At 41.2% G+C, this 23,294-nt stretch overlaps 1 protein-coding gene across 1 annotated transcript in view; it reads right to left on the reverse strand.

Annotated features, from left to right (window-relative positions):
- The window catches only part of Pde11a (phosphodiesterase 11A), a 365,214-nt gene that overhangs the window by 126,498 nt on the left and 215,422 nt on the right, over positions 1-23,294 (reverse strand). The window contains exon 10 of the mRNA XM_040745629.1: positions 2,159-2,209. Within this exon, the coding sequence (XP_040601563.1) occupies positions 2,159-2,209 (51 nt within the window). The remainder of the gene's footprint in view (positions 1-2,158; positions 2,210-23,294) is intronic.

Genomic DNA, 23,294 nt, shown 5'->3' on the forward strand with positions numbered 1-23,294 from the left:
GCACACACACATACCACATATGCATCCACATACATGCACACATGCATGCACACACACAGGCATACACATCACACCACACCACACACACACACACACACCCCACATATGCATCCATACACACACCGGCACACATGCATGCATACACACAAAGGCACACACCACACCACAAACACACAGGCATACACATCACACCACACACCACACACACACACACACACAGGCACACATGATGCACACACACAGGCATACACATCACCCCCCCCACACACAGGCACACACCTCACATCACATCTCACACACACACACACACACACCATACACAGGCACATACCATACCACACACACCACACACACACACACACACACACACACACAGAGGCACACATGCATGCACACACACACAGGTACACACCTCACACCACACCACACACAAACACAGGCACACACACACACACACCACACACAGGCACATACCATACCACACACACCACACACACACATACACACACAGGCACACATGCATGCACACACACAGGTACACATCTCACACCACACCACACACAAACACAGGCACACACACACACACACACACACACACACACACACACACACACCCCACACCAGATGTTGAGCAGATGTCAGTTATGCGGTTGGATTTCTCAACCTCTACAGCACAAGCTAAGTCAACCTCTATTGTTTAAAATTACACAGTCCTAGGAATTTTGTTACAGAGACAGAAAACAAACTAAAAGAATACACAAGACGCTTGCCTCTACAACAATAGACCTCAGGGTCTGTAAACCACAGATGCCGTGGTTTAGATTGCTTTGTTCCTTGCTCGGGGACCAGCCATTACTTGTTGACAGCACAGTCTCTCCTTTTGATATGGGCACCACCGTTAGACTTTCCTTAAGCAACTGTCTACTGTAACAGCTCATTGCTTGCCCTCCTGGGGAATCTATCCCTGTACTCAGGGTCTTTCTTTGTCCTCTTCAGTGGTTCATGTGATTCAATTCTAATATGACTCTAGCAGGATCAAAGAGCTCTGTGCCATTCTTGGATCTGTGATTTTTTTTCTCCCTTTAAAAAGCTTTGGGTTTGTATTTCTAAATTCTGCTTAAAAGTTTTGAGAATTATTAGGAAAGGCTGCTGCAACCATCAGAAACATCATATTTGTAATATTAGTACATAGCATTGCTTGCTGCTCTTCTAGGAAAAAAAATCAGTTTTCCAACATTCTTGTGGTTTGCTTTTCCTGAAGCCCTGGGGATTGAACCCAGGGCCTTGAACATGCTAAGCAAGCATTATATCACTGAGCTGTGCCCCAGCCCTATTTTTGTGACTGTTGCCAAAACTTGCTTGTAGGAATCCAGGAGACAAGATGGAATTCTGAATGGCGCCCAAGGAAACAGTGGTGACTAGGATGAAAGGGACATCTAGGACTCATTTATAAACTCATCAGACATGGAGTCAGACAGGGGTCACCAGGGAGGCGTGTAGTGAAGAACTCCAGTTCTGGGCTGGATCCTCCTCCTCAGTGAACTCATCTGGAAAACCGTTTGCATAGCCCAGGGCTGTGAGCCTGAGATGGACGGGTACACGCTAAGAGCCTGCAGTGCACCGGCGCACAGTAAGCATGGGGTAAATGTCAGTCATTATGATCTCAATCTCTTCGTTGAGGCTTTTCTTTGCCTTTCCTTCCCTTTCTTTTCTTTTTCCAAGACAGGGTTTCTCTGCGCAGCCCTAGCTGTCCTGGAACTGACTCTGTATACCAGGCTGGCCTCGAACTCAGAGATACATCTGCCTCCTGGGCACTAGGATTAAAGGCATGCGCCACTGCGGCCCAGCTTCTCCATTTAGTTTTATATATGAACAAGACAATAAAGCCCTAAAAATTTTAAATGAATCTTAAGTTGGAAGTAAAACCAATGTCTAAGTCAGGGGTCCCAGTTTTCATCCTATGTTTCAGGCCTCCCTCCCCATGTCTGCGTGCTTAACAAATGGAAAGGCGTCTTGACTCATGAAAGTCACACAGGGACTACACAATGATTTAATCCTTCCACCCCTCCAGAATGAAGGACTCCAAGCCTCTCTGCCCAGAACTGTGGCCCACACTTCAAAGTTTAAGTGCTAACAGCGCAACCGTTCTCTTCCTCACCTTAAACTTGTCGACTTCCGCCTTGGAACATGTGGCATGGTAGGACAGCACCTGATGCGGGAGAGGACAGAATGTCAGTAATGGACACGACTGGCTCGTCTCAAACTTTCCTCCTTGAAAACGGCTTTGCTCACATACGCCACCTTGACTGGACAGTGCTTTTCAGTGTATAACAAGGGATTTCTATGAATTGTCCGTGACACAGACTAAAGGCTGGCTACGTTTCACCAGTATTTGTCAAAGGAACACTGTGGAGGTCAAGACCGCGGTCACCAGGGGGGTGTGAATATCTACTAAATCTTTCTGCACTTACCAACCTCGGAGAATCACAGTTTGCCTCTGAATTGTGGCTCAGCATTTCCCAAATCTAATTAGCCTTAGAACTCTGCTTTAGATGACACAGCAATGCCACTGCATGCCAACCTAATAAGCCGTTGACCAAGAGCTTTTGAGAGAAATGCTGATGCAGGTGAAAGCACATAGCAGAGGAGGCAGCGCCCCACAGTGGTTGAACGCAGTGTGTGCAGTCACGCTGTCAACCACTTTACTGCCCAGCACTGTGAATTTGCAAGGGCTCTTTGGAACTACTTTGTAAAGAGGCATAATAGCAATATTACAGAGACACCTCGTGTTTAGCAGCAGCCTGCCTTTGAAAATCAGAGGCTCCACCCGAAAACCCCAGCCAGGGACATTTTTCATGATTTTCAACAAGAAAAATTAGAATGCACTGTAGTATCTGTAGCTTCCTGAAACCTACTTTCTTACGGTGCAGCAGAGTTCACAGGTGTGTATGAAACAAGGAACATAACAATAATGTTAAAATGAAACTTTGTATCATTTACTGGAAGTAAATGCTTTGTCTCCTACTGTGAACACTTTTCTCACTCACTTCTTTCCCTGTAGCTTTCCCAAACACCTTTGACTTTCAGAAGGGACTCACAAAATACTACACTGTGAGATAAACACTATTTGTAAGGGTTTGGTTATTAACGACGAGTTTCTACTGGTAAATGTTAATTGTGATGACATCATCTGGAGTGGGTTTGTAATCCTTGAGTTCTTAAGAATATTGACTGCAATAGCACATTTCGATTATCCAGCATATAGTTCACTTCCGTTGATTATATGAATCATCAGTTTAAAGTCTACCCCATATATATTTGGCTGAATATCACATATTATGATTTTCGTTGATTCAATAGTTTTCCAGTAAAAATTCTGTTCCTTTGGTTCTATTTTATTAAGGCAAACTCGAGTTTATTGTTATCTTATTCTTATGGTGTTTGCAAGTTCGTTTTTGTATATTGAGTCTAAAAAAGCCAAAACCAAAAACTTCAATTTGAACCTCTGCCACTAGGTGGTGCTCAGTCAGGAATTTAGCATGTGATTAAGGCATGCTGCCACTTTCCTTAAACCAATTTTCCATTTCCTTTATGATTAAAAAAGAAAAAAAAAGCCTATCAATGATACTAAATTGTAACTATTTGAGTCAGTGAAGCCAATAACTACTATAGACTAAGGTTCTCTGCTTGCTTACAACCAATTTCTTTTTTATTTGCCATTGAGGCATAGGGTCCACTGTATATTTTAGAATCAAGTTCCAAAATACATATGAATATATATTCTTGGAAATTGCTTCCCTGTCTATACTGCAATAGTATGCTTTTGTTTGCTTGTTTTTAAGAGGAGGGCTTGCTACCTCAGACTGTCAGTGGCTGAGACTTACGGGCGTGTGCATTGTGCCTGAAGTTTTAAATTTTGATTTAGCATATTTGTCCATTTTTATTATTATTGCTTCATGTGTCCTTTCTAAGAAGCCTTTGCTCATCACTAAAGTTATTGACGTGTGTGTGTGTGTGTGTGTGTGTGTGTGTGCACAGCTTGTCCTGTCTTCCAGAAGTTTCTTGCTTGCTTTTTGTCTATGATAAATCAAAACTAATCATGTGCATAGGGCAAGACTAAGACTTAAGGAAATAAATACTTTGGGTATGTTTTCAGGACTATTGAATTTTCCTTGTTTATTTTATTTAATTTGACAAGTAATATAATCAAGAAGCTTTTGGTTTGGCCCTTTAAATCTTCTTATCTCCTATTATATGACTCAGAACCACAGGGTGGAGGGGGAATCAGGCTCAGAACACTTCTGGTTTGTTTTGCTTTCTGAGACAGAATCTCACATTATATCCCAGACTATCCTGGGATTCATGACATACAGGGCAGAGCAATGAGAGCCAGTGGGTTCTCCACCCTTTTTTGTGTGACACTGTGACCAGAAGTTAATGAACAGCAGTGACCTTGCCTCTCCCAGCATCTTCTTTCAAAGTCTGTGACCAAAAACCATGAACTCATTATTTAAATCCTTTTTAGAGTTTAAATGCACACACACACATACACTCTCTCTCTCCTGTGTGTGTGTGAATGTGCATGTGTGTGTGAGTGTGTGTATGTGTGTGTGTAGGTCAGGGAACTTGTGGGAGTCAGTTCTCCCTTTCCATAATGTAAGCCTTGGGTATTGTCTTAGTTCAGGTTTTTATTGTTGTGAAGAGACACCATGATTACAGCAACTCTTATAAAGAAAATATTTAATTGGGGTGGCTCGCTTACAGTTTCAGAGGTTCAGTCCATTAGCATCATGTTGGGGAGCATGGCAGGCTGCTGGCTATATCTTGATTTGCAGGCCACAGGACACTGGGCAGTATCTTGAGCATAGGAAAACTCAAAGCCCATTGCCCAGTTACACACTTCCTCTAACAAGGCCACACCCACTCCAACAAAGCCACACCTCCTGATAGTGTACTCCCTATGAGATTATGAGGGCCAATCACACCCAAGCTACCACAGGTATCAAATTCAGGTTAGCAGGTTTGCCCGCAGGGGCCTGGATGCCCTGAGGATCTCACTAGCCCTGCTTCACTGTTTCAAAAGCATCTACAGATACTGCTAATGTCACTTAGAACTTCATCATCCATGATCATGATCACTGGCCCACCTTCATTGGTCTCAACGCTACCCTCACCACTGACACCTTGACTCAAACTTCCAATATTTTATTGACAAATCCATCCACAGATGTCCAGATGCACTTGTGTGGCAGAACTGAACCCAGGGCCACACTTTCTGTCTTTCTTTAATGCTCCTCACTGGGCTTTCCCGGCCACATGTTACTTGGTTTTCACCCTATTTCTCTGGTCCTTCTGTTGCTTTTTTCCTCTTTCGCTCTAAATGCAGTGATATTCTATGACTGTTCTCTTTTTCAACCACACTACATCACCCTCTGGCTTTCTACCGCTCACCTGTGTTGACAGCTTCTACTCTTAGTGGGAGTCTGTCCTTGCACTTCTCACTCTTGTTCACAATGACCGTCATCATGAGTTCCTGTTGGGTTGACTCTCTGGCAACTCAAATTTAATGCGCCTCAAACACACATGTTGATTTTTTCCCATACATGCTGGATAGAGCAACACTCTGCAACTCCAACTCAAAAGGCAATCATGTCTATCTCACAAGACCTTCCTTTTATCTGTGAACATGGTATAGTAGATAGCAAAAAGAGGTGTCCACAGAGGGAATTAATATCGATAAGCAATTAAGTGGGCCTAGTGTATCCAACAGTCTTTACAAGTGTGAGAAGCGAGGGAGAAGAGTCAGATGGTGTGGTGTGACGCTTGACCTATCAGTGAAGGTTAGGAGATGGGCCACAGCAATGAGGTTAGCTCTACAAGGCAGAAAGGCCAGGGACACAGACTGTCTGCTAACATCTCCAGAGGAACAAAGACCTTCCTACACCTCGATTTTAGCCTTGTAAGGTCTCTAGTAGACTTATATGACCTCCAGAATTACAACATAATAAATATGTGTTATTTTAACTCACTGAGTTGTGGTGAATTCATTACAGCATCAAAAGGAAACTAATGTTTTACACAAATCTTTTTCTCCCAGAGACTTTCTTGGCTCCATAAGTAATATCCTATCCAGCAATTTATTTAACCCAGAAACCCCAGGATTCTCCTTGGCTTTTTCCGCTGAGCTCTTTCCTCACACCAAATGCATCAGAAAAACAAGATGCCTCCACTCTTAGAACGCCACCTCTTCTGAAATTCAGTCCATCATAGCCTCTCAGCTGGGATAATGGCTCTAGTCTTTATGTAACCATCAGATAGAATAAGCTTACACAAGTCAAAATCCTATTGTTCTGTTCCCCAGACGAAAACCCACCATCAGACTCCTCCCTAACTGCCATATTTCCTCCAACACTGCCTACAGGTTTTAGGTTTTAGGTTAACGGGGTGATCCAGCCTTGTGCAAGGACCTAGTAAATCCTATACCACTTGGCCACTGACACCCTTCCAACTTCCCTTAATGCCACTTGTCCTCTTCTCTCTACTCCAATCCCACTCTCTACTCTTGGATCTTTAAAATACCAAGTTCCTCTGGGAGCTCCCTCTGCCCTCATTCCCTGGCAGGGATCACCTTTTGAGATTGGGTTGATTTTCACATCTTCGATGAGATCCTCTCTGATCACTTCAAGAAACCATTTCTCCTCACTCATATCCTTTGAATTTTGAGGATGCTTTCTCCATCACTTATCTCAACTGCCAGTGTTCCCACCCCCACCCACCCAGTCAAGCTCCATTATTGTGGTTTAGGTCTGGACTGTCCCTCAGGAGCTCAGTGAAGAAGGCTGGGTCCTTAGCTGGTGGTACGATTGAGAGATGGGGCCTGGTTGGAAGAAGTAGGCCCCTGGTGACACACTTTTGTAGGTGTATTTTGTGCTTAGCTTCTCTGCTGTCTGCCTTTGCTTCACAGGAGTCTTTAGTTGAGCACTTTCGCAACAGCTGTGCTCTCAGGCTGGCCTCAGGCCACGTGACCAGGGAACCATGAGTCTTTGTTTTCCTCTGGTAATTTGTTATAGCAATTCAAAAGCTGATTGACAAGACCATGATCACCAACGTATACCCGGTCCTTAGGAATATGCTTGAAACTTAGTTGTCACTTAGTATATCTGATGGGTTGACATATAAAACATAAGAACGTTTGAAAAGAAAATAATACCTATCTCCCATATTCTTCCTGGCATCCTTTATCAGCAGGTTGAAAGCAGTGCTGTTTCCTTGATGAAATGATGATAGACACTAAAATGAGCATGGATTGAGCAGCATGGGTAAGAGAATCATAGAAGGCAAATACAGAGATGGCTAGTTAAAACTGTATTTCAGATCAGCAACAAATTCTTTTTTCTCTGTTTTTTCTCAGATATTTAAAATTTAAATTAGAAACAAGCTTGTTTTACATGTCAATCCCAGTTCCCTCTCTCTCCTCCCCTGCACCTCTCCAACCCCCCAATCCCATCCCCATTCTGCTCCCCAGGGGTATCTTCAAAGTCTGTCACATCATTTGGAACAGGACCTAGGCCCTCATCTGTGTGTCTAGCCTGCGAGAGTGTTCCTCTATATGGAATGGGCTCCCAAAGTCCATTTGTACACTAGGGATAAATACTGATCCACTACCAGAGGCCTGATAGATTGCCCAGGACTCCTAACTGACACCCACGACTAGGGGGGCTGGGAAGGTCCTATGCTGGTTTCCCAGCTATCAGTCTGGGGCCCATGAGCTCCCCTTGCAGCAACAAATTCTTACACAATTCGAGATGTATTTTTATACTAAAATCATTCATCATTAACCTGAAGTTCTAATCTACCTACTACCCTGTGTCACATGGTAACCCTACTTCTCCCTGATCCAAGTTAACAAAATAGGCAATGCTGAGCTGAATTCCAAGGTAATCATTTTCTTTCATTCATCCCCACATCTCCCAGAGATTTTTCCTTCAGAATGTTTAATCTGGATGTTTACCAAGTGCTTTCAGTCTGGAATATTTTCCATGATGCTTCTGTTATGAGCTGAGTTGTGTCTCTCACTTGGCCAAATTCACATACTGAATCCCTAGCTCTCAAAATGTGACCATATTTGGAGACAGGATATGTAAGGGGGTAACTAAGGTGAAATGAGGTCATGTTATTACTCCCAGTCAACTGTGGTGTGCTTACAAGAAAAGGACCCTAGGACATAGGACATAGACAACAAGCAGAGTAAGGAGTGACCATGTAAGGACATGCCAAAAGGACAGCCACCCATGAGCCAAAGAGAAAGGTTGCAAAAGAGACCAAACCACTGGTGTCTCTTGACTTGACCTCAAGACTTAAGGAATATGGAAAAGTTTATTTCCAGTGTTTAAGCTATCCAGCCTGTGGTATTTTGTTACATTGCAGCAGTCCTCAAAAATGAATAGAACTGCATAGCCTCATTAGCCTAATATCTATGGCAGAATTGCAGAAAAAAAAACAGAAGTAATTCCTGATTACTTCTAGCCCTGTCAATCTTCAAAAGAAAGTCATCACTGTTTTATATATAGATAAAATTACGTGGCACAGCTGACAGCCAACAATCAAGCCGATTCCTATAGTCAAGAACAAAATTTAACAAAACATAAAAAACATACATTTTATTATTTTTGAGCATTCTTGGATAAGCAAAAGGATCTGTCTACAATTCCAGGCTATATTAATTTTAAAAACTACAGAGTTCCCCAAGCATAGCAAGGATCAAGGTGTAGCAGACATTTTGAATAATAACATGTTTTTTTGATCAGGTAAAAAAGTTTCATTGAATGTGTCTTAATAGTTTAGAAGAAAGAATTACAAAATGGAATAATTATATCCCCACTGTCTTCCTCTATGAGAAATGTTGGTAGGTTGTGAGGGGTTGGCTATAATATCAACAGTAGTTAATTTTTTTGACAGCTAAATAAAATTTGTATAAAGTTTACATAGGAAAGTAAACAGCTGGTCCCTGGGACACTTGAACCAACATTAAACTTTCACAAGAAAATTTCTATCCCAGATGGATTTATCTTTTGTGGCACCATTAATTTAGAAAACATTTGGAAGTTGAAACTAGTAACTCAGGTTTGTTGATGAGCTCTGACTTACGCATTCTTTACAGTTCTGAAATAAATCACTATTGGCAAAACCCCACCACTTTAATTAACTTTGGGATTGAACTAGTTTCTAGCAAAACAGAGTAAAGCAAGATAAGGCCATTATCAAGCTTGGGGAAGGCAGACGAAAGCAGTCATGCTTTTGTGTCTAGTTTGCCCAGCAGGAAAAGACAATTAACTCTATTTCAAGAGAAGAGCAATGTACAGAGCTACAAAATGGACTAGTGTGCCAAGATTTGCCCTCTGCTGCCTCTGGTTCAAGACCTGAGCCAAATGCTTGTCTTGCAATTCCAGGAACTAACTTGATTGAGGGTAGAGCTACGGTCCCAATTGTTCTCAGTGTTAACTGGGTAGCCAGCCATTTGCTTCTGAAATGAGAAATAAGCCACCACAGAGGCACGGATGTGAAGAGCCACTTCACAGAATGGAGACACAAAAGCCCCATGAGGATCCAGACCGGCTGTCTACCTCTGCAAGGGACTGCATGACTCTTTACTGATAGGCTGACCGCTCTTGGTGACACACGAAATGAAACGGACACTGCATTTTTCCTAAGCTGATTTGAAGTAAAATCCTGAATGATTTCTATGGAAGAGCTCTGAAATATAAAGTTTGCCATCAACAGTGATCCTCCAGCTAAGAGAGGACTTCCCTCAGAAGTCAATGTCCTTGGAATGACCTGACAGAAACATTATCTAGTTGTATGAAGATCTATACTCCTGGATTGAAAAAGAGGGAAAAAAGAGTTGACAACAGGACTTAAGACATGGTGACTGAACAGTTGCATTGAGAGTGATCTGTTTCTGCTGCCAAATATTTCAGAAACTGCCCTGTTGTCTGACGGGATAAGTTGAACAGATAACTACCCACCCTATCATTGGTTATCATCATCTTCAAAATGTGTGCCATCTTTTTTAAATCCATGAATTTGAACTTTTTGAATTTAAAGTAGAATAAAAAATAACTTAATCTGGGGTAATAAGTAAAACATTTACCTATTATCTTGATGACTTCAGGATTGGCTGCTTTTTAGCTAAGGGAGAAGGGTCACATGTGAAGCTCATAGCAACACATATTTATGGTGTTATCCTTCTATAACTAAATCTCTGTGGTAAATACTTTGGGCATCCCAATTCTGGTGGTTTGGATAACAATTATTCCACATGGTCTTGGGCGTTTGGATTCCTGGGTCTCAGTTGGGGGAGCTGTTTGGAAGGGTTTAGGAGATACAGCCTTGTTGCAGAACGTATGTCGTGGGTGGCGGGCTTTGAGATTTAACACCTCAAGCCATTCCCAGTTAACTGTCTCTGCTTCCTGTTTGCTGCTCACAATGTGAGCGCCCGGCATCCTGTGCCTGCCACCTGCTTGTAACACTGCCTCCACTTTGCCGTCATGGACTCCACTCCTTCTAGAACATTCTTCCTTAAATCAGCTTAGGAAAAATGCAGTGTCCGTTTCATTTCGTGTGTCACCAAGAGCGGTCAGCCAGAAGGAACATTCTTCCTTAAGTTGCCTTGGTCATGGCATTTATCACAGCAGCAGAAAAGTAACTAATACACTGGCGGACACATTTCACGTGGGGCCTCAACTTACTTGATTGCTCCTTGCTATCAAGATTTAGTTCCTCTTTCATTACTTAGATTAAAAATGCAATATTAAAGACTACACTCCAAATCTCCATCTAAGTTTTAAAATACCCCCTTAAAACGGACCCCTGTTCAGCGCCCATCGGCTCCTGCATAATGACAGGATGATGTCATGTGCCTTAGCTGTCTTTTGTCTTTCCCTAGGTCACTAAACGTCAGAGTCTGTGTACTTGCCAGAGGCGAAAGCTCTGCACCTTCACCCACAGCATTTCATGTGCAGACTGAGAAGGCTACCTGTCAAAGGCAGGGTCTCTGTGTCTTCTTCATTGAGGGGAAAGTTTGTGTTGCCTTCACTTTTTTGGGGGGGTGCGTTTCACTTTGGAGGCTGTCCTGGCACTTGCTCTTGTAGACCAGGCTGATCTGGAACTCACAGAGATCTACCTGCCTCTGCCTCCCGAGTGCTGGGATTAAAGACGTGTGCCCCACAGCCCAGCTGTGTTGGCTTCACTAACAATGCAATATACACAGTGTTGCTTTGAGAATTGTTCTGGGCCCAGTACATAAGAGTCTTGAAGTTCCATTTCCTGGTTCTTGAAATGTTCCCTCCTGTGGCCATGAGCCACTGTGTAGAAAGACCATTTATCCTGTAAAGAACTCCTGTCACATGGATAGACATAGGGGTTGAGACACCAAGTAGAAAGAGACAGAGTCCAAAAAGCCCCATGAAGCCCTACAAATGTGTGAGTGAGGAAACCATCTTGAAAGGGAACCTCCAGCCCATCACACCTAAGCCCCTAAGCTGGTACCATGAGGATATGAAATGATCTACCCATCCAAGCTCTCTGGAAGTCTGGACCCCTAAGGCTATGAGCAAAATGCAACAGTTTTATGTGTTTAAATACACAACATCTGGACAGTAATTAAAGTACTGTAAAGAACAGACCAGGATCAAGCTTCCCTGGCATATGCTGCCTCTGCTCATGCAGCTCAGTATTCAGGTGTCTTTATCTTTAGAAATCTAGGTAAAGTTGGCCTTAAACCTCTGGAAACCACGCAGATGCAAAGCTGTTAGGCAAATCTAGTAAATCTTGGCTGTGTTTAAACCTTGCCTTAACTTTAAGTTCTTTCATATTCTGACTTATATGATCAACCTACTGAATGTGAACTTCAGCCCCTCTTCAGTCTCCACAGAGCTGCTCACATCAAGCATTTGTAAGTTCAGTACAGTATAAAGGTTTCTTCCCTTCCTTCTCTCCTTCCTTCCTTTCCCCCTCCCCCTTTTCATTCCTCCATCCCTTCTCCTTCTTCCCCCTCACCCCTCTCCTTTGTCTTTCTGGAAAGACAATGCAGTTTCATCAGAATAAACAAGTAAATACTGAAAATTAAGTATCAGTTATACCATTCTCTAAACACTGGCTTTTCTACTCATGGGGCACCTTACCAACCCTTCCACTCAAATGATGCCTCACTGGCCATTAATCCATAGACTCAGCCCCTCTTTATATTTACTTCTCTCTAATGTAATCTTCTGACCCTTTTCTTCCTGTCCTTACCTTTTGAATGCAAAATCACAAAACTCCCTCAATTTTGCACACAGAATGTTTTTCTACATCCTGTAACTGATGGGTGTAGTTAGTACTTACTCTTTTATGATCTATATTGTTCCAAGATGACTTGTCAAGGGTTTTTCCATTGAAATTTTTTCATGGAATTCAAGGTACTCTGTTTCCCTCAATTTGTTATATTTAACAAGCTCTTCTATTTATCTTAACTCATTCATTATCCAGGGGGTTGCAAACTCTAGAGTATACCAGATAGTTCCTGACTCAGTTGCTCTGAGTGGGGCCTGAGAATTTAAACGTTTAACAGGATCCCAGATTGTAGGAGGAAAACAGAACTCCGCCATTAGCCATGTGACTTACTAGAGGCACATACAGATGAGGTAATAAAAGGGCAGTTTACCACTCCGCTAAACACACCCACTTTAGGCATGACTAAAGACGTATACGGACGTAGGCGGGGAACTACGTCACCAGCCAGGCCCACTTTTGGGCATGGCTAGGGGCATTACAGAGGAAGGTATAAAAGACTGAACAGCAGAAGTCTAGCTCTCTTTTCTGGCTTTCCGGCTTTCAGTTCAGCGACAGAAAACTACACGGCTCATCTGAGTTACTTGTTTGGTCTCTTGTGAGTAATTTCTACAATAAATACTTATTTTTACCTTCAGTAAGTGTGCCGTTTATCGTTGCAGCATCATTTTGGTGTCAGAAGTTCCGGAACACAGATCCAGGTGCCCAGAAAGCTGCTGCTCCTCAGCCCGACCAGGCACACGTGGACTCTCCTTTCGCTAAGTTCCCCAGCACTTCGCTCGGCAAGGCACAATTCCTGCTACCGGGAATCAGCACCTTCTACCTGCCGGTAAGGTTAAGTGGTATTCCGAGATTTCTCTCACGGCCACGTGCTCTTTCACTGGCGGCCTGCTGATTTTGGCCTGAATAAAACTCCACTGGTGACAAACTTAACTGCTTTATACAATGTCAACTAACATTACGATGCAGGATGTTAAGAATTTTCTTGTTTTTTGTATGGATGGGATTTTAGAAAGGGTTGAGGACACTACCTGGAAGGTACTTCCTACCCATGATGGTGATTATCAGTTTCATAATCAATATAATTTTGCTAAAGAAATGGTTCAAAAATAGGACGAAATATGACAAACTTATACAGGTCTTACAGTCATGGCAGGATGGTTATGAAATCCTAGTACAAAGAATTCAGGAAATGGAAAATTCCTTGCAGGACAGTAAGGAAGGTTTGGTAGAAAATATTCAGGATATTAAAAATGATAATGTAGGTCTGACAAACAGGTTTAAAGAGACGGAACACAAAATTGAATTACTTTCAGGAAAAAATGTGTTCAACAGACAGAATAGAAAAAGTGGAACATAATGTTGAAACGTTTAACCAACAAAACTGTTCCATGTTTGATGATTTCACTAGCAAACTACAAAGACTGGAACATAAGATTGAAAAGCTAACAGAAAAGATTTGCTCCATGTCTGAGAGCAATGACAAACTAGCTGATAGAACGTTATTTCTGGAAGGCAGTTTACATACCATTGAGATTCTTTCTTAGGATGAGAATATTAAATATTTGGAATAATGTGTAAATGATGAATGCAAAAAAATGAACGATTCCATGACATCCTTAGAAAATTATTTGTCCCAAGAACTTCAAGAGCTCAGAGAAACAATGATGAATAGACTGCAGGTTTTAGAACACGTCCAATCTGATACTTCAGAATCAGACATACAGGCAACAGGTCAGGACAGGGGTTTCCCAACACCTCTCAAATGCCGGAAAGATCTCCCTAAGGTTGCTATGCGTTCACCTATGGTTTTCCCAGTATCTGTAACCGAAAAACCAGCAACAAAAAAGCACTCAAATGGTTCCATTGCTTATCAATGGGAACCTATACAGATGACGGACCTAAAGGGAATCAAGGAGGCCATTGTTTCGTATGGTCTTCATTCTCCCTATGTCGGAGAGCTCCTAACCTCATGGGCTACTGCAGATAGAGTAACCCTGAAAGACTGGGCCCAATTAGCCTCTGCAGTGCTCGAAAATTTTTGTCAAATTCAATGGAGAGCTTTATGGAGGCAAGAGGCAAAAGCCCTAGAGATTCAGGAATTAAAGAAAGGCCATGAAGCGCCCCAAGACAAGATTCTTGGGGAGGGTCTAACACTGACCCACAGGTTCAGTCTGCATATGATGAGCACATGTTGTCTTTATGCCGTACAACTGCTTTGAATGCTTTGGATAAGGTTTGTGACACAGGAGAGATAATGCAACCCTATACCAAGGTAGTACAAGGGAAAGGTTCACTGAATTTTTAGAGAGATTGTCCAGAGCAATAGAAGTACAAGTAGCAAATCCACAATCTAGGTGACTCCTTATATAATCTTTGGCATATGAGAATGCAAATCCACAATGCAAGCAGGTACTTTGGCCATTAAAAATAAGATCAGTGCCATTGGAGGAATGGGTCCTATATACAGCGAACCCTGAATGTAAAAGTCAGGATACGGGAGCTTGGGTAGGTGAGGCTATTTCTACAGGCTTGAGGAGACACCAGGATGCCAAATACCCTACCCATGACAATATAGAGGCCTGGGTAGGGGAGGCAATCTCCAAAAATTTTAATAGACATAAAGATGCCATGTGCTTTAATTGTGGTAAAATAGGACATCTGAGTAGGAACTGTAGACAATGTATTCCTAGAAATAATGCTTTTACCAGGAATGCATCAAACAGAAGGCCTCAGCCTCCTGGTCTCTGCAGGAGGTGTGGAAAGGGCAAACATTGGACCAAGGAATGCTGGACGACTACAGATTGACAAGGTAGACCTTTACAGCCGGGAAACGTAAACAGGGGCCTCAGGGAGGCCCCGAAAAGCAAGATTATCCAGTCATTCCCAGTGACAGTGGAGGACAGCCTCTCCCAGGACAATTAGAAGATCCACTGCCCATTGTAAATAATACGGCACTGGATAATACATTAGCTCCAGAGGATGAATCAATTATATCAGGAGGAGATACAAAACATATATTTTGGCAAATATCTATACAATATCATAGACCCAAGTTACCAGTTAAAGTAAATAATATGATGATTAATGGCATTTTAGACACAGGAAGGGATGTCACCATCAGAAATCAGAAATCTTGGCCCCCAATTTGGCCTTTAAAAGAGGCTAAAATGTTCAGTTCTTAGGGATTGGAACCCTATCTCAAGTTAAACAGAGCATTAGATGGATTGACTTTATTGGGCCAGAAGGACAGAGAGGAAGGTTAAAGCCATATGTTGCAGATATTGCTATTAACCTCTGGGGTGGTGATCTATTACAGCAATGGAATATGCAGATTAACATTCCTCCTGTATTAGCTAGGAATTATAGACAAGATCTTGGTGGTAGAAAGAATATAATAAGGCAGTACAGAAAACAGATGCCAAATGTACAGGCTGTACAGAAACAGGATGCTATTGCCAAACCTACAGAGTAACCAAATGCTCTACCCTTAAAATGGCTAACAGATGAACCTGTCTGGGTGGGTCAATGGCCTATGACATCTGAGAAGTTAGAGGCTTTGGAGTAGTTAGTTCAGGAACAGCTAGATGCTGGACATATTGAGGAATCAACTAGTACATGGAATTCACCTGTTTTGTTGTCAAGAAGAAGTGGAGAATGGTTACTGATCTTAGAGCCATCTACAAGGTAATTCAGCCTATGGGGTCTCTACAACCTGGGATGCCTTACCTTCTCTAATACCTAAGGATTGGCCAATTGTAGTTATAGACTTAAAAGATTGCTTCTTCACTAAAACATAAGAAAATGACAGAGAAAAGTTCGCCTTTACAGTACCTACCTATAATAATTCCCGACCGGTACAGAGATTCCAGTGGAAAGTACTGCCTCAAGGTATGTTAAATAGCCCAACTTTGTATCAATATTTTGTGCAGAAACCTCTAGAAATAATTTGTAAAAAATTTCCACATTCATTAATATATCATTATATGGATGACATATTACTGTCTGATTCAAATAAGGATACTTTGGAAAAGATGTTTGAAGCAGTAAGAAAACTTTGCCTCACTGGGGATTACAAATTGCCTCAGAAAAAATACAAAGAGGAGATTCTATTAACTATTTAGGTTATAAAATAGACGCTCAGAAAATTAGACCGCAGAAAGTCCAGATCAGAAGAGATCATTACCGGACTCTTAATAATCTTCAAAAACTATTAGGAGAAATCTCTCAATTAAAGACAATTATCAGTGTAGAAGGGCATGATTTAAAACAACTGAAAATGGCTTTAAAAGGAGATAAAGACCTAAACAGCCCATGAGTACTATCAGCTGAGGCTGAAAAAGAATTAAAATGGGTAGAAAAGAGAATATTAAAAGCACATGTGGACCGTGTGGATCTAAAGCTGAACTGTATTCTGGTTATTTTATCATCTAGAGAATACCCCTCAGGAATATAATGCAGAGAGAAGACATTATATTAGAATGGGTATTTCTGCCACATAAACAGAATAAAAAATTGAAAACATATATAGAGAAGATCTCCAATTTGATATTAAAAGGTAAGTTATGACTTCATCAACTGACTGGGAAAGACCCAGCTGAAATTAATGTACCTTTAACAAATGAGGAAATTTCCTCCTTATGGAAGGATAATGAGTATTGGCAAATAGCTTGCAGGGACTTTTTGGGAACTATTAGTAACAACTATCCCAAAACAGAGAGAATCAAATTCATAAAGAAAACAATTTGGATTCTTCCACGTATCATGAGGCAAACACCTATTTCTGGAGTTCCTACCTTCTACACGGATGCAAACAAATCAGGTAAGGCAGAGTATAAATCAGGAAATATAAGTAAAGTAGTTCAAAGCCCTTACAACTCCGTACAAAAGGCAGAGTTCTATGCCATTCTCATGGTACTTAAGACTTTACAGAGCCTCTCAATATAGTCATGGATTCTCAGTATGCAGGGAGAGTTGTCTTGCACATTGAGACTGCAGAATTTGTTCCTGATACTACAGAATTAACCTTATTGTTTTTACAATTACAGGAAACCATCAGAAACAGGACTCATCCTATATACATAACACACATCAGATCCCATACAGGTCTTCCATGTCCTCTGGTGCAAGGCAATGATGAAATCGATCGTTTGTTGATAGGTAATGTGTTGGAAGCTTCAGAATTTCATAAGAAACACCATGTTAACAGCAAAGGTTTAAAGAAGGATTTTTCTATCACCTGGCAGCAACAAGCCAAAGAAATAGTAAGAAATTGCCCCACTTGCTCATTCTACAATCAAACCCTGTTACCAGTAGGTTTTAATCCTAAAGGTATTCACAGAAATGAACTTTTGCAAATGGATGTATTTCACTTCCCAGAATTTGGCAGTTTGAAATATGTACACCATACCATAGACACGTTCTCAGGCTTCCAATGGGCTACTGCCCTCAACTCTGAAAAAGCTGATTCTGTTATTACACACCTCTTAGAGGTGATGGCTGTTATGGGTATACCTAAAACAATAAAAACTGACAATGCTCCAGCATATGTCTCCAGTAAATTGGAACAATTTTTCAAATATTATAATATAAAACATATAACTGGTATACCTTACAATCCCGCAGTGATTGAAAGATCTAACCGAACCTTAAAAGATATGCTTCATAAACAGGCAGGGGGAACAAAGACCCCCAAACACAGGTTACATAATGCTTTACTAACACTGAATTTTCTTAATGCTGATGAAAAAGGACAAACTGCAGCAGAGAGACACTGGACTACAGAGAAGACTTCTGAACTGAACCAACCGGTAAGGATGTCATGACATCAGTCTGGAAACCAGGATATGTGTTACGTTGGGGAAGGGGTTTTGCTTTTGTTTCCACAGGAGAAGAAAAGCTTTGGGTTCCATCAAAATTAATTAAGATTCTATCAGAACAGAAGACGTCTCAGGAGGAGAAAGATAATAGCTCATCTACAAAATCATATTCTACCATGGGTAAAGTGACCTCCTAAAAGGAAAGAGAAGTGTTTTGTTTTTTGTCTTCACAGGTAAACTCAGCAAAGAATACTGGAAATATAGATTCCTTACGAAGAATGAATAGCTACCCTGATGACCATCAAACAAACAGTAACTCACTGTGTGGTATCAAAGTCTAAATCTCTCTATTTTTTTATAGTACCCTTTTATCTTTGTTTCTCCATACACTTCAGTCCCCATTCATTTAACTGAAGCTGGCTTTGGAGTTGGATTTGGCTCTCCTACTCTAAATTCAAGCATATTATTTAAATAAAATTCAGAATTTCTATATTATATCAAAGAGCCATTGATATAAGACAGAAGAAAATAAAATTAGGGACTTGTTATCTGTGGATTTCTTTTTCTGAAAAGTCTAATTTCCTTCATGTTTACCATCTTCCCTATTGTCACCTCTTCCAGTATGCATACATATAAAATTAAAATATTTCTTTATTAACATTAATGTTTGAGTTTTCCAGAGAACAAGGGATTTCCTGACAGCAATCTTCAACTGCTTCATAAAGAGAATGAGGATCTACTTCCTTGACTCTACTTGATTCGACTGGAGGCATCTGCACTGCCCCACATCATCGACTCCACCTGAAAAGCACTATCCTGAAACTGGCTTGAAACTACATCACTCGACACAACTCCAGACCAAGGAACTGAAACAGCACACCTTCTACAATCTGGCCAGAGCTTCAGATGAGAGCTTCAATCAACACTAGAACTCCAGTCAGGAACTTCAATCAAGCATCTCCTGCCAAACAGAGTATGTCTGATCTACTGAAGATTTTGTTATACTAACATTTTTCTTTTCACAGGTCCCCATGAGATTGTCATTGTTCCATCTCAACAGGAAGCAGTTTTGAGAATTCCACGCCCTCTCTCCCTACTATTGATATTATAGGATAGTTTACACCTGTTGGTGCTAGTTTTCAATTATTTTAGAGTTGGGATTGGAAAGAGGTGTTCAGACTTGGGTGTTTCTTTCAGATAAATTTAGATTTAGATGGGATAGATGTCTGATACATTTTGTTCGTTGTTGTTCATAGTTGTTTTAAGTTTAAATATCCTTTTTAGACTAAAAGGGGAATTGTAGGAGGAAAACAGAACTCCTCCATTAGCCATGTGACTTATTAGAGGCGCATATAGATGAGGTAATAAAAGGGCGGTTTAGCACTTTGCTAAACACACCCACTTTAGGCATGACTAAAGATGTATACGGACGTAGGCGGTGAACTACGTCACTAGCCAGGCCCACTTTTGGGCATGGCTAGGGGCATTACAGAGGAAGGTATAAAAGACTGAACAGCAGCTCTCTTTTCTGGCTTTCCGACTTTCAGTTCAGTGGTGGAAAACTACACGGCTCATCTGGTTTACTTGTTTGGTCTCTGGTGAGTAATTTCTACAATAAATACTTATCTTTACCTTCAGTAAGTGTGCCGTTTATCATTGCAGCATCACCAGATAAAGCTGATGTTGCTAGTTGGGGGTTGAAAACCACTGGCTAAAGTCTACCCATGAATTTCAATGTTAAGATGGCCTGAATTTGCTCTACTAGAGGCTACAGATTGGATGTGAGCAGAGAGGAACAAGTCAAAATTTGACCGAATCTTCTCCCAAACCCCAGTATGATCTGAATAGCTTCATTCATGAGGGATGGAAGTGTTCCTTTACTTATTTTAATAACTATGCTTTTTGTGCCTGGGTTTCTTTTCATTCCCTATTTCTATTGAAAACAAAGATAAGAAACCACTGTGAAATCTGTTTTGATGAATACCTCTCTAAAGCCCCCTGACTTACAAAAGCAATCTGATTAACATGCTATTTCAAACCATGCAGTCATGTGAGTGACCCTCCTTATCTCTGAGCAGAGAAATCAGACTTCATCTTTGAGTTACTTGTAGAACGAGTTCATTGTCTCCTTATCTGTGGGGTCGGTAGTAGCACCTGATTTTGTTTATGTAGAATAATCTTTTAATGAGTTACCACTGAGAATTCTCATGTCAGGCCATTTCCTTCCAGTAAGCAAACTTTGTTTTCTTAATTGTCACCACATAGGATGTGGACATTGGAAGCAGAACAGCTTGGCCTTTGAGCTCATTGTCTCACTCCACTAGCCTTATAATCTTGGCATAATTTCTTAATCTAAGGCCTGGTTTCCTTGTGAATAAAAGGGAGGAGATAGATACCTTTCCTTTCCAATTATATTCCATCAGTCAGAGTGTCTTAGTCACCATTCTATGGCAGTGAAGAGACACCATGACCACAGCAACTCTTACTGAAAGAAATCATTTAAATGGAGGCTGGTTTACAGTTTCAGAGGTTTAGTCTATTATCATCATGTTGGGGAGCATGGAGCAATAACTGTGAGCCACATCCTGACCTACACACATGGGCAGCAGGAGACACTGGGCGTGGCATCGGCTTTTCAAACTTCAAAGCCCACCCCCATTGACACCCTTCCTCCAATGAAGCCACATCTTGTAATCCTTTCAAATAGTGACACTCCCTGGTGACTAAGCCTTCAACTATGTGAGCCTATGGGGGGGGTCATTCTTATTAAAACCACTGCATAGAGCAAGCTATAGGTCCCTTTCACTCCAACCACAGAGGAAGAGTAACCCTAACATGGGTCCCTGAATGGAGAGGATCAGAAATACTTGATGGTGAGCCAGAATGGGTACCATGAAGGATGGGCAAAACAAATAGCAATTTAGAATTGTGAGTTGGTATTACGTCTAAACCATGGCCAAACGAGCCTAGTACATGGATTCTACTATATGGATTTGTGGTTTACTTGATGCTTTTATTCCTTCCTAATACCTTTCTGTATTATAAAGATTGTGTTTGGTAGGTAAGACCTCCAAGTAAGATTATAGTGTATTGTATGCATATTAGATATTGTTTATACTTAACATATATGGTATATATGGCATTTGATTATTAGATGTGATTGCATTGATTAAATGCATTCCAATACCCATGAAAAAAGATATTATAAGAGACAGGTAAGGACTGGCTTATTTCTGTTACATAACTGTCAGGAAATACCTATTCATCTCAGTCATTTAAATGTCATTAGGATGAAAGAGACAGCCATTTTCTTTGGAAAAAGTTTCACATGATAATGATTTTTCTATTTTTCTAAGTTCCCACTCGTCTGTCACAAAGGATTTCAACCATTAACACTGAAATTAAAGAGTTTTTTGTGATTGATTCTTAGCATGATTCAACGCAACTCTCTACATATGCATATTGGACTATAATTTATATGTGTTTTAAAATAAGTGTTCCCTTCCCACAGCTGCAGTATTTCTTACATTTTTTTTAGAGTGAGGCTGTTTTTCTTAATCATGAATGTTATTAAATGTATTAGTGTCTCACAAATGCTTTTCTAATGAACTCCCTGATTACTTGTTTCTCTTGTTTGTTATGAAGAACAGAGAACACAGTATTCTCTTGGACTAATTGAGCAAAGTTGGATTGATTATTGCTATTTCTATAACAACTGTAAACATGTGCCAAGGTTTTCCAAACCTAAAATTTATATATCTGGGACTATTAGTAGTGGGACTTCATTTAATACCGTGTTTCTGAATATCCCAGTACTGAATACGCATTGATATTTTATATGCATCTCTTCTCATAGTTTTTTACATAATCAAAAGGGCTACTCGAGTGGTTTAGCATTTTAGAGAGACACACTGCTTTCACTGATTACAGAAGAATACTGGGAACACTGGTGTTTATGTATCCATTCTGGGACTGCCCTCCAGAGCAAAAGGAGGAAGGAGGAGGAACTAGACTGGTCATTATGGTTTGAATCTGAAGTGTTTTCCCCAAAGCCTTGGGTATTGAAGGCCTGGTGCCCAGTTGGTATTGCTATTTGGGGAGATGCTGGGAACTTTAGACGTGGGAGCCTAGAGGGGAGAAATAGGTCACCGGTGGGTGGGTTCTTGGGGTTCTCCATGGTCCCTTTCTGTCTGTCACTCTCTGCTTCCTCTAAGAGGTCAACTGCCTATCTACCTGACCTCTGCTCACACAATGAAACCACTAAGAGAAATAATCTCTTCCTGAAGATGTTTTTCTCAGGCTTCAGTCACAATGATAAAAAAGTCATACAATGGAAGAAACGAAGTCTAAAGATGCAAATTCCAGTGTGCTGAGAGCCAGAGCTGGTGGAGCTGAGGGGATATTTCTAATTTATTTCTTATTTTTATCTAACTAAAATGTGCATGTCATAGCATGTGTGTGGAGGCTATAGTCAGTTCTTTCCTTCTACCTTGTGGCTCCTGAGGATTGAACTCAGGTCATCAGGTTTGGCTGCAAGTGCCTTTCCAACTGAGCCATCTCACCAGCCCTGATTAAACAGAATTACCTGCCAATTTGTTTCTGAACACTATAATTGTTGCAGGAAGGACATGTGGATTTCTGGGTCGGGATGTGGGGTATACATACAAAGGCCCTGTGCTAGGCATGTGTGTAGCTTCTTCAAGGACGAATGAGGAGGCCAGTGACACAGAGTGAGTAAAGGGGAGTAAGAGGAGATTGGGGAAGAAGCACATAGGTTTTGGAAATTGTTGTAATTTGGCTTTTGGTTAGTACAAATAGTGGGGGTTCTTCCTGCAGATGAGGGTAATTTCTAAGTAAGGCTCATCTAATCGATCTCAATATGTTTATAAGCTAAGGAGCCATTTCCCTCCTGTGCAAAGAAATGATGAAAGTTTGTCCCTCATCTCTGTCCACCACGGGGCTGCTGTTAACTGAACAGGGTCATAGGAGATGGGCCCTTTGGGAGAAATAATCCCATTCCTTGACAATCAGGATATGACCTCTTGTCCTAACGCACCCTAAAACAAATGACTGCTGTTTGTCAATGTTGTCTCTTCTCTATCTTCTTTTCTTTTAAAATTACCTTTGGCTCTCAAATTTTATCCC

Source organism: Mesocricetus auratus, unplaced genomic scaffold (assembly GCF_017639785.1).
Source record: "Mesocricetus auratus isolate SY011 unplaced genomic scaffold, BCM_Maur_2.0 Super-Scaffold_100004, whole genome shotgun sequence".
NCBI lineage: Eukaryota > Metazoa > Chordata > Mammalia > Rodentia > Cricetidae > Mesocricetus > Mesocricetus auratus.